At 42.9% G+C, this 17,664-nt stretch overlaps 1 protein-coding gene and 1 non-coding gene across 2 annotated transcripts in view; both read right to left on the reverse strand.

Annotated features, from left to right (window-relative positions):
- Positions 1-2,661: 2,661 nt before the first annotated feature.
- Positions 2,662-17,664, reverse strand: part of EPM2A (EPM2A glucan phosphatase, laforin) — a 63,653-nt gene continuing 48,650 nt past the window's right edge. Inside the window, exons 3-4 of the mRNA XM_090031466.1 lie at positions 6,955-7,196; positions 2,662-4,561 (exon numbers count right to left, since the gene is read on the reverse strand). Coding sequence (XP_089887592.1) covers positions 4,287-4,561; positions 6,955-7,196 — 517 coding nt within the window. The 3' untranslated portion in view covers positions 2,662-4,286. The remainder of the gene's footprint in view (positions 4,562-6,954; positions 7,197-17,664) is intronic.
- On the reverse strand, positions 9,668-9,750 carry TRNAL-UAA (transfer RNA leucine (anticodon UAA)). The gene has a single exon. It is a non-coding gene; the product is annotated as a tRNA-Leu (tRNA).

Raw genomic sequence — 17,664 nt, forward strand, 5'->3', positions numbered from 1 at the left:
CCAATCAGCACAAGAACATGTTTCAAATTAGGATTTTAATAGATAAGCACTAGATGCAGACTTATCATGTAATTATGCAGCTGGAAAAATGGAATATTTTGAAATGATTGCTTTTTTTGTTGCTGTAGTCTCTTGCAGGAGGTTCTTTATCATTTAAATTTGTGGTGCTTACTAATTGCATTTGATAGGCAGGACGTTCAATTAATGTTACCTGATACGGTTGGTTTCAATAAGGATGGTGGAGATTGGAACGCTGGTGGCAACAGGAAAACCAAGCATTTTATGGACTTGAATAATGGGACCACAACCCACAGGAACCTTTATATATTTTACTTGTACATTCTTGGGAGGTCATTTTCGTCTATTTATTCATTTTATGGCATAGCCCTTATTGCTGTAAAATTTGAGGGCTTCCTATTTAAAAATACACTGATATTTACAAATACTATACTATCTAGAAGCAAACGTGTGTAGCACTACAGTTCACTTGCTATTTGCAGATGACATCCTTCAAATTCAGTATCATTTATGTTTTTGTCACACAAGGGATGGAACATAAATCCATCTGGGATCTGCCATATGTTAGACCACTGCTCCATTTAAAGCAGTATCCTGGCTCCAAAATTAGGAAATTCTTGATGAAGCATACACCAATACCACAATGACCCTACTTAACTGTGTACTGGAGTATAATTGGATATGTCAAACAGTGGAAACCCTGAAATATAAAATGTGTTGGCTTTAGCTTGCAGCAATTACAGCATAAACAGTGAAAACATTAGTTTTACTCAGCCCTCTGGGTATACTTCATGTTTTAAAAGCTTATGGGGTCAAAAGTCCTTGGACCAAACTAGAATTAGTTCTCTGGGGGCATGTCTCCATGTGCAATTAATGTGCCTGAATTTTCTGTGTAGAATTTTTTGCACCCCAACATGCATCTGAACGTGTGCCCATCAGGAGCAAATTTGCTCCCAACACGATTTCAATCCAGGGCTGCTCCTGCCCTGCTCCAACCTCCTGCAGCAGCCAGGGGGAGCCCCGGGCTCCCTTGGGTGCCAGACCCAACCTGGCAGGGGGCACAGGTGCTGGTCCTGATATCCATGAGGCAGGAAAGAGCTGTCCTGGCTACCAGGCAGCTGCCTCCCTGGCCTGTGGACATCAGGATAGGTCCCAATCTCCACAGGGCTGGGAGGCAGCTGCCTGACAACTGGGACAACTCTCCCTGCCCTGTGGAAATTGGGATGGGTCCTGATCTCCATGTGGCTGGCACACACCATCCTGCCAAGCTGGGACAGCTCTCCCTTCCCCTTGTGGCCTCAGGCTGATAGGCACCCAGCAATTTGCTCCTCATCAGGATCTACACATGCACTTTGGCACATTAGTTTAATGCACAGATTTCTAGTACCTGTATCTACAGGTACTAGGAAATGGTGCATTAGACTAATCTACTGCAAAGTAATTGTCATGCATGCTTAGATGGTAACACTTTACTGGCATTAGATTAGTCTACTGTGCAGTAAAGTGTCTCATGTAGATGCACCCTAGAATACTGAAGGTTACACTGTATACCAGGGGCAGGCAATCATTTTGCATGGAGGGCCACTTCCATAGAACCCTGATAGCCCATGCCCTGCATTCCTGCCACCCTGCTCTGGGGCCCACCAGCACTGGCCCCAAGGACACCTGCATAGGCCCCAGACGCCTAATCTCTTCCACTCCCCACAATCCCCCACCGCCACTTTCCCCACTTTTCTGCCCGCCCATTGGCCACTCCTTCCACTCCATGGCCATGCTCCTGGGTGCATGGCCATGACTGCAGAACTCAGCTGGAGCTGGCCTGGCCCTGAGGACGAGGGAAATCACCTGCGGTCCTCCCATGCCTCCCTGCCCCCTTTCCCCCACCATTCTTACCTGAATTTCCTGCTCCACTCCAGGCAGGCACAAACAGCCTCACAGTCCCAGGCCAGAAATGTCTGTTAGGCAGGGGCTTCTGGTTGCAGGGGGTGGGGGTGGGCAGGCCTTGCTGCTGCTGGGTCCTGCCATGGCTTCCCCTGGGCCCTATTACCCCTGCCTCCTGTCATCTCTGACAGGCAGCCAGGGGCAGATAAATATTAATTTTCTGAATGTTTGGGGGCCTTGTGGGTTGGATAGAATGGCTTGGTGTGCCAGGTTTGTCCCACAGGCTGTATTTTGCCCACCCCTGCTGTATACCCTTAAAAGGGAGTAAAGAAGGATGAAGGATCTTCAAAGTATAATGGCCCAGATAGGAATTATCAACATAATTCCTCTAGTTCACAAATTTCTGGAAACTAGAAACAAAAACAAGACTTGGTCTTTGCAGTATAGTTAACTTTTGAATGATGTTAACATACCAAAACACTTGCAGCTTTTCCCTTGCAGCCACAGGACACCAAGCACCATTGTCCTGGTTTACTTGTGGAAGATTAGGACCTTGTAACTGTGCAACAGAGTTGATTATTTAGTTTGAATAACAGGTTGGAAAAGGATGTGTATGGGATGGTTTGGAAAGGGATGAGCTTGCCTTCAGCATGGGGCTGCACTAGAAAGCCAGTGGAGGTCCCTTGAAGCCCTACTTTCCTATGATTCTAAGGTAATATGGGGCAAAAAACCCAAAACAAAACATGAGACAACACGCAGTGATAGACCTGGAATTGGGTTTTATTTAACAAATATTTTAGTTTTATTTACTTTTTAAACAGATGATTATTATTTCAGAACAGAAATAAAAAATAAAATGATGTTTGAACAATTATTTTAAATAATTTTCACTAGCATTTTCACACTTGGGAGTGTTTGGGTAGAAAGTAAAGGGAACAGGCTATGCCGGCCATTCTCCATGAACAATTCAGAGAATATAATAATGGCAATAGCAACAATAAGTCTCCAATGAAAGCTCACCATATCCTTATCATGAAGGACACATGCATTGGCTAAAACAAACTACACTGGCACCAAATAAATCTTCACATGGGCAAATAATTTGGCTACAAAAAAGAGAAAAAAAATTACCTAAATCACTGGCCTACAAAATTACTTTCTTTAATCATTGTGCATCTTTAATGAGGAACTTGGGCTGCTTCCCTTCTACTCCCTGCTCCTATCCACTTCAGATTCTCAGCAGACGAAATTCTCCAATCCCTTTGCTCAGGGTCATGAGCATCTGTACCTATTTTTGTCTGAGATGGGCTGGTTTGTGCTCTGAAGTCTATTAAGGCCACTTCTAGTTTACCAAAAACAGCAGTGTCTGAACAGCAATGGGAAGTCCTGTCTCCCACACAGACAAGATGCTCTTGCTGTTGCAGAACATCCAGACCAGGCCAGCCAGGACAATGAGAATGCCTATTACATCCGGCAAACTCTCTCTGGCTGTTATCATGGCAGCACAGACTGCAGAGAGCCTCACCAGACCAACTCCTATCACTTTAACTTAACCCATTATTAAGTTCTAAAAGATCAGGGCCTCGATCTGTTAGATATGGCACAGACAGTTGAGGACAAAATGAGTTCCTGACCTAGAGAACTCACAGTCTTGGATAACCTAATAAATAGTAGCGCCCTCTTGCAGTACAATAAGTCTGTATAGGTGAGTTTTTCTTCTTTTCTTTATGCTGAACACCAAAACATATACGTCACAATAAAGTGCAGCTGTAAAGTTTAGTAAATCATATTGATTATAAACCTAAAGAGAGAAAAAGCTATTTTTTTTCCTCAAAGTGAATTGTGTTTAGCTTTCTGTTTGTTACAGAAACCAAATTGAATAAATTCATTTTCTTTTGCACTTTGTTAAAAATACCATTTCATTATAAAGTCCTTGGTAAACACACCACTAAAGCACTTTGTAACAGAAATGGCTCAAACCTCCTAACTACCAACTCAAAGATCTCAAAATCACACAGTCCCCTTTTATTTATCTAGCACCTCTAAGAACCCCTGCCCTTCTCCTTATTGTTGTGCTGCCAACTCCTACAATTCTATCATGAGTCTTTCGATATTTGGTGTTTTTCTTATGGCTCCAACTCTTGAACCAGAATATCAGAATCTGAGCTTTCAGCTCCCACTGTTTCAGAGAAACCCTTAAAAACACACAAAAGCTTAAAAAAAATCTAGGGTGTCTCTGAATTTGCCTTCTATTGGATATCTTTATTTCTTTATATATGTCATGTTCTTGAAGACAAGTTTCTAATTTTGCAGCTCGTGAATTTTCAATGTTTGGGGTTGGCAATACTACTTCTCTTTCCTCCTCACCCCTGTCTGCTGTTCTACCCCTAAGGTTTGCATGAAGAACGAAGAGGTCCAAATTTCTGATAGAAATCATCTTCAGCACGAACCAGAGCTTCCTCATCTATGTAGACAGCTGGTCTTCTAGAGGCCACAAAGTACTGCACCTTTCTCAGGTTCCATCCCATCACATACTTTAACCAACCACAGATTGCAGCTGTGGACCTGCCAACGCCGGCATTGCAATGAACGTAGACAATATGTCCATTCTCTAGCAGCCCATGCAGAAGGCAGACAGCCTGAGGTAACATCTGAATTCTTCCTAAGATTAAAAAACAAGGTACAGTTCATATGCATTCAAGAAAGTTAGAACTGCTGTTAAAAGTACGTCTCAACAGCCTGTTTTACGTGAAATTAGACTGGCAGGCAAAGAGACATCTAGTAAAGCTTGTTTCCTTTTTTTTTCTTTGGTAGGGAAATATAATGATATATGTAGATGTTATGGACTGCCAGATAGCAAACACCTTTCTAGACAGCCAAGGGCCAACACTTTCAAGAGAATAATCTGAAGCATCTACACTGAGATACATTACAGATGCTTAATATTAGGTATGTGCTATGCTTTTTCTAAAAACTGGGCCCTCCTACTGGTTGTTCAGACAAAAATCACAAAACAATTTTGGAAATTTTGGCCTAGATGTGAAATTAGTAACAATTACTATCAATAATCATCAATTAACTGGTATTCATGTCAATGTTCCCAAATGCCCTTCCTCTCTAACCATCTGCTTACTCTTATGTTAGAGGTCCAGGTAATATGAAATTCATTTAAAGCTGGCCCTCATACCTTCTTGGAAAACAGACTATGATCTATCCTAAAATGAATATGGCAGGTTATATGTCATCCAATATGGACAGAAATTATGCAGCCATTGAATTCTGTATGACATCTTGTTTTGTTATTAAAGCTAGGGAGCCAGAAGTTTTGATATATCATGTCTCTGAAGCCACTCATATTCCCTTTAATTGCTTATTTCATTCACAGAACAAAGACAATAATAACAATAATAAATATTTTGCTAGCAGAATTATAAATATGTTTAACAAAAATAACACAGACAATTTAACATTCACTGATCCCAGAACTATAAAAGGAAAATAAGTATTAATTTGATTTGTGTTCTGATATGGTCATCTTGAATAACACATATGGTACAACACAGCTGATAAGATGGTAAATTAATTCACTGCCAAGAGATCCCCTATAGATGTTGTTATCAGTACAGTCATAGATGAACTATTGCCTTTAATGGGAACGTAGTGCCTCCTCCAAAAAATCAACTATCACTGAAATATAACTGTAGTCTTGCAAGTGACTGGAAAGAGCCATTTGCATTTTCAATTTAAAACTAAAGTACTGAAAATATATTTTGTATTTTGTGCAAAATACATTAAAAAGAGCATCTTTATAAATACATGCCTCTGTGGCATTTTTTTTCTTTTAGAAATCTGCAAATTAGCAGCTGCTATACATTAAACTGTCACTAAAAACCTCTCTACAAAAATGTTGTACACTGGAACATTCAGTACCAAGCCCTGCCCTCTATACCATGCATAATTTTGAACAGAGACAAAATGACATAATCAGACATCTTGCACTATGTATATGTGTTATGGCTTGATCATGCTCTTACTAAAATAAACAGCAAACCTCTCACTGCCTTAAACTGGCATAGGAGGAGGTCCTAGGTAGGTAATTAGCATTTTTAGAATCATGAGGTTGCCATGACCCATTTTCTCCAACTACTTTCATATGCTACTACCATGTTCCAAGGCTCTGTTTTGAGGGCTGCGATTCCTTTAGTTGTCCATCAAGTGACGGTGAACAATCTTTTCACCCTGAGGGTGAAGTATATCGTATCTCTGGAGTTCCCAGTCCCTATTACCCTTTCAAGTCAGGCTACAACAGAGCCTATTTAACCTATGGAACATCTGAGCAAAAAACAGTAGGTCAATTCATATGCTAGTTTCAAAGTTTTATCTTCAGGAAAGGTATCTAACCACAATTACAGTTCTCTACTTGTGGCTGCAACATTTCACTGTATAAAAATGCCCTACATATATTGGAATACCACTGATGTAAGGAAGCCCTGGAGTTTTCCAGCCTTTTGGTTAGAAATAAAATGTATCTAGTCATCTATTTTCACTGGTGAACCCAGGATTCTAAGCGGGAAAATACAAACCCTAATTTGTGTTATACTTTGGTGTCTTCTATTTATCCTAAATAAATTCAAAACTATTATACTTGACAGTCCAAGGAAGTAATGGACTGGCAGACAGCTGAAAAGAGACAGAGTGCCAGAACAGGATGTCTAGCATTGCCTCTCAGCAGGTGCAGCAATTTCAGCGTCCAGCTGCGTAAGCCAGCAACCACAAATGTGATGTGCATGTTTTCATGATACAGACTGAACTAAAGCTGAAAGAAAAGTTTCAAAGTGGTTACCAGTTTTTGCTGGGTTTAAATGGACACCCATACACACAGACACCATCAATAGTAGCTCAGAGGATCTCTCTGCATATGACAAATCACAACAAAATTACCATTACTACTGCTATGATCCTAATTAAAAACAAACTATTCATAAAAACCACATCAAAGAAAACATTTTATTGAAAAGCTTTGCTAATACTTTGCAATACCGCTTTGAGCATTACCTTCTGTACTCATGTCTGGAGTTGGCATCCAGACATATGCGAGCCCTTCCTCCTTATACAGTTTCATGAGGATTTCTGGACTCATGGGTTCTGGATAGCGGTTGCAGCCCCATGAATTCTGGTTGATATCCCATTCAGTCTGGAAATTCATTACAGCTGTAACACCCAGTTCATGTTTTAGCTTGATAGTCACATGCTCCACCTGCCGAGGGCAACTTCCCAGCCAGATGTTTGGCAGAATTCTAGCACAGAGAAAACATTGGAGTGCAGGTCATTAAAGTCTTTCAGCAAAAACCACACCCTCATTCTCATACAAAACACAAAATTTCTGTCAAATTAAGTGGCTCAAGATCCAACTAGAATTATCATATGAAACAGATTGTTAACAAACTCTTATGTCATACACTAAAAAGCTTCTAATTTCTTTATGGCATAAGCAGTAATGATGTATTCTGAAAACCAGATTATAAACCAAACACCAGAGCCAGATTTGCTTGGCTTGTGTAGATGGCAGCTTAACAAAATCATACCATAATTAATAGCAAAGGTACCAGTCATCAGCTCCTACAGTGGAAGCTAACAAGTACATAAAACCCACCATAAAACCCAGAAGACTCGCACAACCTTTGTGAGACTGAAAGGGAGACAACTGTGGAAAGCTACAGAAATAAACCACAAGCTATGGAACACTTGCTACTTTACAAATACTTTTGAAGTGAGCAAAACGAATCAGGCACCAGTTTAAACCAAATCAAACCTCTTGTGGTTTTCATAAAAGTCTGTATTTGAAACTCTGAACTCCAGACAGAGAGGGATGAAGCATATTTGGCCTCCTTGGAAACTAGAAAAAGCAGAAATATTGCAAGAAAACATGAGAGGTTTGAAGAATTTGGACGAACATCCACATTTTGGAGGATTACCCAAACCAAACCTTCAAACCTTTTGGGGTTTGCCCGCAACTAATTATCATGAAAACTACTAAATGCCTTGGCAGTCTTTGGTGCACAAACTGAAATAGCAAGCGCTTTATTCTGAGAAAGGATTTCTAATTTTCACACCCAAGTAACATGATTTTATTCACATTTTCACCATGCCTATGTAAGTGCAAACAATTAACTGTGCATATAACTAGTCTTGTACACACTGAACTATCAATTTTGCATCCGTAATCACAATAACCACAGATGTAAAATATGCAAACTGTGGCATATGTAAATTTGTGAATCAGAGAGTAGGCCAGCATCATGCCAGTGACAGTGAGAATACACCCTTCAAATATGAAATAAGTCACAGATTTTCTGAATTTTAATAATTTCCATACAGGCTGTGGAGCCCTTGCTTCTTCTGATACACACATTCATGTTCACATGAGTAGTCCAACTAAATTTTCATATGGATAGCCTCATCACATTCATTGAGGCTATCTCAGGGAGAAGTGCTTGCTAGCAGAGATAAAGATCTGCCAACCAGTACTTGATAGATTCATAGGTGCTAGGGTCAGAAGGGACCTCAACAGATCATCGAGTCTGACCGCTTGTCTAGGCAGGAAAGAGTCCTGGGGTCAGATGACCCCAGCCAGATTTCTATCCAGCCTTCTCTTAAAGACCCCCAAGGTAGGGGAGAGCACCACCTCCCTTGGAAGCCCATTCCAAATTTTGGCCAGCCTTACCGTGAAGAACTTTTTCCTGATGTCTAGCCTAAATCTATTGTCTGTCAGTTTGTGACCATTGTTCCTTGTTACCCCAAGAGGCACCCTGGTGAACCGAGCATCTCCAATATCTTGCTGCATGCCCCTAATGAATTTGTAGGTGGCCACGAGATCACCTCTCAGCCTTCTCTTGCAGAGGCTGAAGAGGTCCAGGTCCCTCAGTCTCTCCTCATAAGGCTTGGCCTGTGAACCCTTAACCATATAAATGGCCCTCCTCTGGACCCTCTCAAAGCTATCCACATCCTTCTTAAAGTATGGCGCCCAAAACTGGATGCAGTACTGCAACTGCGGTCTGACCAATGCCGCATAGAGGGGAAGTATCACCTCCTTGGATCTATTTGTCATGCATCTGCTAATGCACAATAAAACGCAGTTAGCTTTGTTGATGATTTTGTCACGCTGACAACTCATGTTCATCTTGGAGTCCACTATGACTCCGAGATCTCTTTCCGCTTGTGCTGCTGACGGGGTCATTTCCTAGCTAGTATGTGTGCTGAATACTTTTATGCCCTAGGTGCAGCACTCTGCACTTGTCCTCGTTGCACTGCATCCTATTGTGTTCTGCCCACGTTTCCAACCTGTCCAGGTCTGCCTGCAATTGTTCCCTACCCTCTGAAGTGTGCACTTCACCCCACAATTTAGTATCATCTGCAAACTTGGACAGAGTACACTTCGCACCCACATCCAAGTCACTGATGAAGATATTGAAGAGTACAGGTTCAAGGACCAAACCCTGCAGGCCCCCACTACCCACATCCTTCCAGGTCAATACCGACCCATCTACTACCACTCTCTGGGTGCAACCCCCCAAGCCAATTTGCCACCCACTGGACCATGTAAACATCTAAGTCACCGCCTCTTAATTTATTTATGAGAATGGGATGAGATACTGTATTGAAGGCCTTCCTAAAATCCAGGAAAACAACATCTACCTCTACTCCCGTGTCTAAGTGTTTTGTGACATGGTCATAAAACAAACCCAGATTAGTCAGGCAAAAAAACAACTACCAGGAGTGGGGTTTGAACCCACGCAGACATACATCCATTGGATCTTAAGTCCAACGCCTTAACCACTCGGCCATCCTGGTATGACTATATAGCACGCTCTAATGACTCAAATCCTTCAAACTACTCTTACAAGATTACTAGAACACAGAATTCAGTATCTCTGGGATTATACTCCTTGCATATTTATAAACAAGCCAGCTTGAGTCAAAAAAGGCTGACTGAGGGCAGCTTATGCAAAAAAGATAAGATTATAAAGACAGATAAAATAAAATACGTAATAGAACAAACTCCCCGAACAATGCCACAATTCATAACCCTGCTTGCTGAGGGTTCACCTAAATAAAAAAGTCCTGCAACTTCTGGATGATGCCCAGGCTTGGGCTCTGATGAATCACATGGAGAAAGGAGCTCCAGAGCTGAGCAGCAACTACTGAGACTAATCTCCCACGTTTTTGTCAAATGAATGTGGCATGCAGATTGTAGTAGGAGCAGGATGCTTTTGGCTGACCTTAGGGATTTCCATGGGACACAATGGAAAAAGGGGATCCCTTAGCTATGTAGGGCCAAGACCACATAAGAGTCCTGGGTGGAGACCACTTGAATTAGCCAGGTTACCTGGAACAAGTTCTTCTAGACAGCAGCACTTTACAGATGCAATGGCAGTGGGGAAGAAAAAATATTTTTAAATGCATTCCTGTAGTGACAGAAACACGAGGCTTCAGCTAAATGTACACCAGAGCTCAAGAACTAGCTGAATATGAAGATAAAGACCACAATTCCAAAATATGGGAAGTGCAGCAGGGGGCTATATCCCAGGTTTATAAATAACAGATGAACAGACCCACTTTGGGGCATATTTATTAGACAGCAACCAACCGTACCTTGAGGATTGTCAGCTCAAGTTATGACAGCAATTTCTATTCGTGTCACCACAGCTTGTTTGGCTAGACACAGTTCATTTGGTTCAGCCTTAATGAGACTGCTAAAGTGATCAGTATAACATGTCCTAGAATAGACAGTGATAGCTCTGCCTTCCCTCACTGGTGCAGGATGTTGATGGGTGTAACACAGGTCACCCAGTGCTCGCTAAACATAATCAAGCTTTAACACTGTAGCCCAAGGAAACTAACATTTATACCACAGAAAACTCATTTAATTTGTCACTAGTCTTAGTTCTACTGCCTGTTCTGCATACTCTATATTCTTTGACAACTAAGCAGAGAAAAGAAGAGGAGAAATGGGAAGCTCAGATTTTGAGGCCCTTCCTTTCTAAACCTACAGATTAAATTTATTTAGTTTTATACAAAATATCAATATGAAACCAAACCAACAGCTGTGCCCACAGACTCCCAGAAAAAAATCAAAATAAGGTACAGGTTTCCGTATTGTCAGTAGGTCAAGTCTGAGCCCGATTCTCAGGTATATTAAGAAATCTTGGTATTGTTCCCTACATGGATACCTGTCCTAAAGCTGGCAAAATCAGCCACAGTAGAACTCTTATTAATTTCAGGGGAATGCTTGAGTGACAAAGGCTTACTACAGGGACTGCTACACCCTACCATTTATACCATAAGGCAAATAGCCTAGAGAAGTGACATAGTCAGGACTTCCTTACATCCTTGTGACCTGCCACAATCATAAACCCTTAACGTCATTGGCAGCTGATATAAACTGAAAGTGGTAGCTCAGGCTCCCCTGGTCCAGTAGGCCTAGAGCATTTCCCGGATTGTCCCACAAGTGGAAGAGCAAAATAGTGGCTGAAAGACATCTTTATGAATCCCCTCTCTATTCTAAGTGGCATCGAGACCATGGACTGACATTATGCTTGGAGTGCAAAATATGTATTTGCTAAAAGTGAACGTACAGCCAATCAAGCATGTCAGAGGGGAAGCAACATGGACAAATGCTACCTCTTGGCAGCGAGATGATTTCTTAGTGAGTCTCCCTTGGGCCTACAGTTTCCACCTGAGTCCAGTGAACTAAATGCACAGTGCCTCCTTTAAACACCTGCACTGGCTTTGCAATGCTACAGCCCACTGCAAACCAGATGATTAACAGCACCCCTAGCGGCCTCCATTTTCCCCCTTCTTGCCTTTCATCTGACATAAACAATATAAGAAATATAAGTTATTTCTGTATGAGACTTTCTGCAGAGCTCTTCCTCCTCCAAGTATCTGGGCCAGAATTAGCTTATATGGCCCTGAACTCCACCCTTCTGGTTCTCTCCATCAGACACATGGGTTTCTCACTGGCCTCATCAGCAGGCTTACTGCTTTGCAGTCTGACTTCCCGCAGGCTGTGCTCTGCACTTTTTGTAGTCACTTAGCTCTGCTTCTTCTGTCTCTCCAGTAACAGGAGTTAGGGGGCCCTGTTACATGGAGGGCTTTGTGTCTTGTCTTCCACACCCTGCTCAGCTCCAGGGTGTTTCTGACTGACACCAAATTCTACTGCCCCAGGGAGGCAGAGCCAAGGGCACACATCACCATGCCAGATTGCTACTTGCTGCTGTCTCTATTTATGAGCAAGATAGACTTCTTCCTTATCTGCATGGAAACAGATTCCCAGGCACTCCCAGAGGGCTGCCCAATTTGAGTGGACTTGGGTGATTGTTTTGCTCATTCTCCAAACTGAATCAGACTAGCAGCTTCGCTCAGAACCAGACCTCTGCCATCGTTTAAAAAACACAGCATGAATCCATCCTGCAAAACTTCTGGCCATGCATTACAGGGCAACATCAGCCTCTCTGGCCCTACCTAAAACCTCAGAGCAAGAAGCTGTGAGCAGCTGATTCTGTGCATGGGTACTCAAATTGGCTGGGCACGATTCGAGGCTGCTGTAATGGTTAAAGGCCAAGGCTGGGGAGAAAGGACTAAATGCCTCTCCTGAGGCTAAGACTGTCAGAGCCCCATGGGGCATTGCTTACCAAAGGCTGTCACGGATGTCTCAGCCAGGTGCATATGTGCTTCACAGCACAAGTCCGGAGTGCTTTGACAGTGAAGCCTCAGCCAGGTCAGCAGCTCTGTCCCCCAGCAGTTTGGTGAGGCAGGTCAGGCACAGTGATAGTGCCCCCTGGAGAGTCCTGGATACTTCCTGCGCTACCTCATCTGCACAGGCCAAACTGGCTAGCAACAGACCAGAGGGGTTGTGGGCTTCCAAGTGGCAAAGGCAATGAGCTTCTCCATGGTCATGGATGTCCTTTTGCCAATGCCCTGTTACATGTGGGTGGGAGTCAGCTCAGTAGGTATCTCCAAGATGCTCAGGCACATTTTGAACTCCTGTTGCCACTGCTCATCATCCCAGGATGATTCACTCAGTGCTCACTTCATACACCCTAAAGTGCCAGCATATGGTCTGTAAGTGGGCCCAGCACTGTGGTGAGCATGGTGTCCAGTATGGCATTATTAATGTCAGCCATGTTGCTTGTTGCCAGGAACAGGGAATAGAGCTTGAGGATGTGTGTAGTAAGGGCCTCAGTCATACCTGTATGATTGTGCATGGCGCTGCACACTAGCCTGTGCAGGACCTGAACAAGCTTGCCAAAGAAGTAGCAGCAGGCCTTGATTCTCTGCAGGCAAGTATACAGCCCTCATGACTTGCTGGCACTGCTGGGTCATGAGCTAGAGGAGGCCTGGATCCATTCAGGAGGCTGCAGGGCTTTGGGAGTAGAAAAATGACCAATGGAGCTCTGGCACTCTCAACTGTCCTTGGAAACATCAGGACATGGGGACCCCTGCAAAGCACATTGGGATTTCAGCACTCTGCATCCCTAGCTCTAGAGCCTTAGCAGTACATATTCTGGCCGTGCTTTACAGCAGCACAGACAACCAGGCACTTGACCTCTTGCATACACTTGTCCTGTCATATTTTTTAGTGCTACAAACAGAAATTTTTAGTGCCTCAAATGCCTGTCCATGTTTTATTTATTAACAAAATTATGACAATGCCAATATATGTTTTTACAATGTATTCTGCCAGGAACTTAAGGCACTGTCTACAATAAGTTCTGGATCTTCTAGAATCCAAGTAATTCCACACTGCTGTTATAGGCTCATAACCTACAGCTGTCTTTGGCTCAGATGTCTCTCTAGGTCCTTATATCCAAGCTATGTTTAAATTTTCCCAGCTACTACCTTGAAATATGGCCTTCCCATTCTATCAGTCCAGCACACTCTTGTTCAAGCTGTCATCATCTCACATCTAGATTACTATTACATGACATTCTTGGTTTTGACAAATGAAAACTTGTCCCCTAATATCCATCCAGAAAGCTGCTGAAAACATTTTTCTAGTGCAGCATTTTAAAAATATCACAGCCTCTTTGCATTTCTTCTCTAGCTCCCCTTTCTCTATCACATAAAATATAAGCTACATTGCTTCCTCTCAAGGTCTTCATAGTCCCTTTCCTACTTTCACCTCTCATTTAATATTGAAAAGTTGACTTCAACTGTCAGTCAGCTCATAATACCAGCCTTCATCACCTTGTTAAAATTTCAAGCAAGTTCCTTTGTGCTTTTTTTCCTGCTGTCCCCGTAATTGGGAGAAGCTCCCAATAAACATCCATAAATCACTTCTTTACTCTCCTTTAAAACCCATCTTAAAATCTTGCCAAGATGCTTACAAAAACATTTGCAATGGTCAGGTTGCTAGTGTGCTGAGACCACTGCCTATGATTCTGACTAATGGTGTTTTATCATTCCCTTTATTCCCTGCTCTGATGATCTCTTCTATCTTTTACGTAGATGACAAGCTGTTTGGAGCAAGGACCATCTTTTTGTCCTGTGTTTGTAGCACAGTGGAGTTCTGGCCCACAACTAGGGCTCCTGAGCACTATAATGAAATGTTCTGACATTTAGTTAATTGTTCAGTTTTGTTTTTTTTTTTAATCATTGAATCTCACGCTATTTCTATTTATTGTGACTGGGTGAAAAGCAAAAACACAAAAAAGGACCAAAATGACAGGTGGCACCTACCATTACATGGCCCAGGTGACACTTGTGAATTGGGTCCTTGAGACCAACTCCATTATTTTTACCATTCATTTTGACAAGACCAGAATTTGCCTGCGAGTCTCCTGTACCATCTCTATTTCTCAGTGATAATTGTAGAGCTTTAGGCCATGAACCAGCATTCATTTCTAACGATGGAAATTTCCCAGTCTGGAGAAGAGGGGAGCCTGATGCTCCCCTTCTCTCCCAGACCAAGATTGGCAGGGGAGCATACAGGCATCCCTTCTTGTATAAGAGTTTCTCTCACGAAGGAAATCTTCCAGGTGTTAAATCTGGAAGATAATTCTCCTGCAGAAGGCACGTTTCCCCTGGGAGAAATTGAATGAATACCTGCATGTTCCTGGTGATTCTCCTGGTAGAAACATAATGCTTGTATGTGGCCTTAGAATCCAGTTCAGGTATTGCTTAATTGGGCTTAACTGTTCTTTTATAAGGAAGATAATTTGTTGTAGATATCAGCGCTGTACAATGAGGCAGAGTTGTTTTGTTTATATAACCAATTTATTTAAAATATCTAATTATGACAATGTTACTATTTGGTTCCTGTGTTTTCTTTTCGGCTTTATTTTCTCTTTACTTAATCAGGGGTTGGGGGTGGGCAGGAGGACGTTCAGTGAAAAATACAGCCACAGATGCTGATAAACAGTTTAGTAACTGTTTTCTAAAGACTTCCATATATTTATCCCACTAGTCTTAACAAGAGCATCATTACATGAGAGATTATGAAAATTAAAGAACTGGTAAAGTTATTTTAGTCTCATGATCTCTTGCTTTAGAAAATGAGCTGCTTGGCTTTATTTTTAATATGAACTCTCCTTCTCTTTGACAGTTGCCACTGTATGTCATGAGGTAATCAGATTTGGACTGGGTCAGTATTTGGTGAGCAAAACTTCATTTTTGCCTCTCTGAACTTATCATGTACAACTGCTTTGAGCTGGTCAAGAGTTTCTGTCTTCCAAACCTGAAGTGGTTGCTCTGCAGATTAATAGATCCTTATATATAGACTGAAAAAAAGGGAAAGAGGAAAATGTCACAGATAAGGGAGAAAATGTCATAGCTAAATGTAAAATTATTTCAACCATTACATTTTTCTCTCCCTACAAATATGTTGTTGAATCTGGCTGCTTTCAGTATAAATTAAGCCATGCCTACTTGGTAAAGTTATCATGAGGCCTGCAGTGAAGCCAAGCTGTTATTCATGGCTGCTTTGTAAATCAGAAGCTGCAAATCCAAATTTGTGAGGTGCTCTGGTCAGGTTAATTAGCATTGTTGCATGACAGAAGGTGCCCATATCATAATACTGATACTACACTGCTTCCTGAAGTACCGTGCAGTTGAGGGTACCACTGCTGGGCACAGTGGGCATTTCTACACATGCTCCAGGGTGATGGGGCAGGTGCTTAATTAGGATGTCTCTGAAAGCTACTATAATTATATAATTCTCGTGCATTCTCACACTGACTGTGTCCAGACTGTGGAATAAACTCCCTCCACAGGTGGTGCAGTCACCTACACTGGAGGTTTTCAAGAGGAGACTGGACAGTTACCTCACTGGGGTCACCTAACTCCAGCTGTTTTCCTGCCTGGAGTGGGGCGGCTAGACCCAATGATCTGCAAGGTCCCTTCCAGCCCCTAACAATCTATGAATTTATGAAATTCATTAATCACAGAATCATAAAAAAATTATGTTTGGAAGGGACTCAGGAGGCCATCTAGTCCAACCCCCTGCTCAAAACAGCACCAACCCTAACTAATGAATGTGAAGAACTCAGATCCTACAAGTGATGAGGGCTTAAAAGATATTTCTTAAACTTTACTCACCAGAAAACTTTATTGCCACTATCACTGCAAAGATTTTACAGATTTCATAGACATTAGGGCTGTAAGTATACCAGTTCTACCTTCCAAATGGGACCAGAGGAAGGCTTAACTGAGACCCTGTGGGTCAAACTTCAAGGAGGGCAGGGGGAGAGGGATCTGATGGCAGGGGTTTACTACAGGCCACCACACCAGGAGGAAGAGCTGGATCTGGAATTTTCCAGGCAGCTAGGGAAGGCTGTGTGTGCAAAGGATGTTGTGGTCATGGGTGATATGAATTACCCTGACATCAACTGGGAGGAGCAGTCAGCCAGGTCTAGCCACTCAAGAAGGTTCCTGACATGCGTACAGGACCTACACCTTGTGCAGGAGGTACTCGTCCCCATGAGGGAAAACGCCATACTGGATCTGGTGTTAGCCTCTGGGGACGACCTGGTGGGGGGTGTGCTAGTACAAGGGAGGCTAGGGGACAGTGATCATGAAATGATCCAGTTTGCTATTCAGAGAAAGGTGGGGAGGGTAACTAGCACAGCGCAAATGCTTGACTTTAGGAAAGCCAACTTTGATGTGCATAGGGCAGTAGTCAGGGAGGCACTTGGAGCCCAGGGGGTAGCTAGTATGGGGGTCCAGGAAAGGTGGTCCTTCCTCGAGGCTATCCTTGGGGCGCAGTAAGACGCAATTCCACTGCGCAGGAAGGTGGGAAAAGGGTCCAAGAAACCTTCATGGCTGAGCACGGCTATCCAGGCTGGCCTAAGGGCAAAGAAAAAAGTGTACTGGCAGTGGAAGCAGGGGGCAGGGACCAAGGAGGAGTACACTGCCCTGACCCAAGCTTGTAGGGATTTGGTAAGGAAGGCTAAAGATGTATCCAAGTCGGTGGGCCCAGATGACCTTCATCTGTGGGTGCTGAGGGAATTGGCTGGTGTCATAGCGGAGCCATTGGCACAGCTGTTTGAGAACTCCTGGTGCTCAAGAAGGGGAGGAAGAAAGAGCCTGGCAACTACAAGCCACTTAGCCTCGCTTCTATCCTGGGGAAGTTCTTTGAAAAAATTACCAAAGGCCACATTTGTAAGAGCCCTGCAGGGGAAGTGATGTTGAGGGGTAACCAGCACGGGTTTGTGCCAGGCCAATCCTGCCTGACTAACCTGGTCTCTTTCTATGACCAGGTAACAA

Source organism: Crocodylus siamensis, chromosome 1, assembly GCF_052110815.1.
Source record: "Crocodylus siamensis isolate JL-2025a chromosome 1, ASM5211081v1, whole genome shotgun sequence".
NCBI lineage: Eukaryota > Metazoa > Chordata > Crocodylia > Crocodylidae > Crocodylus > Crocodylus siamensis.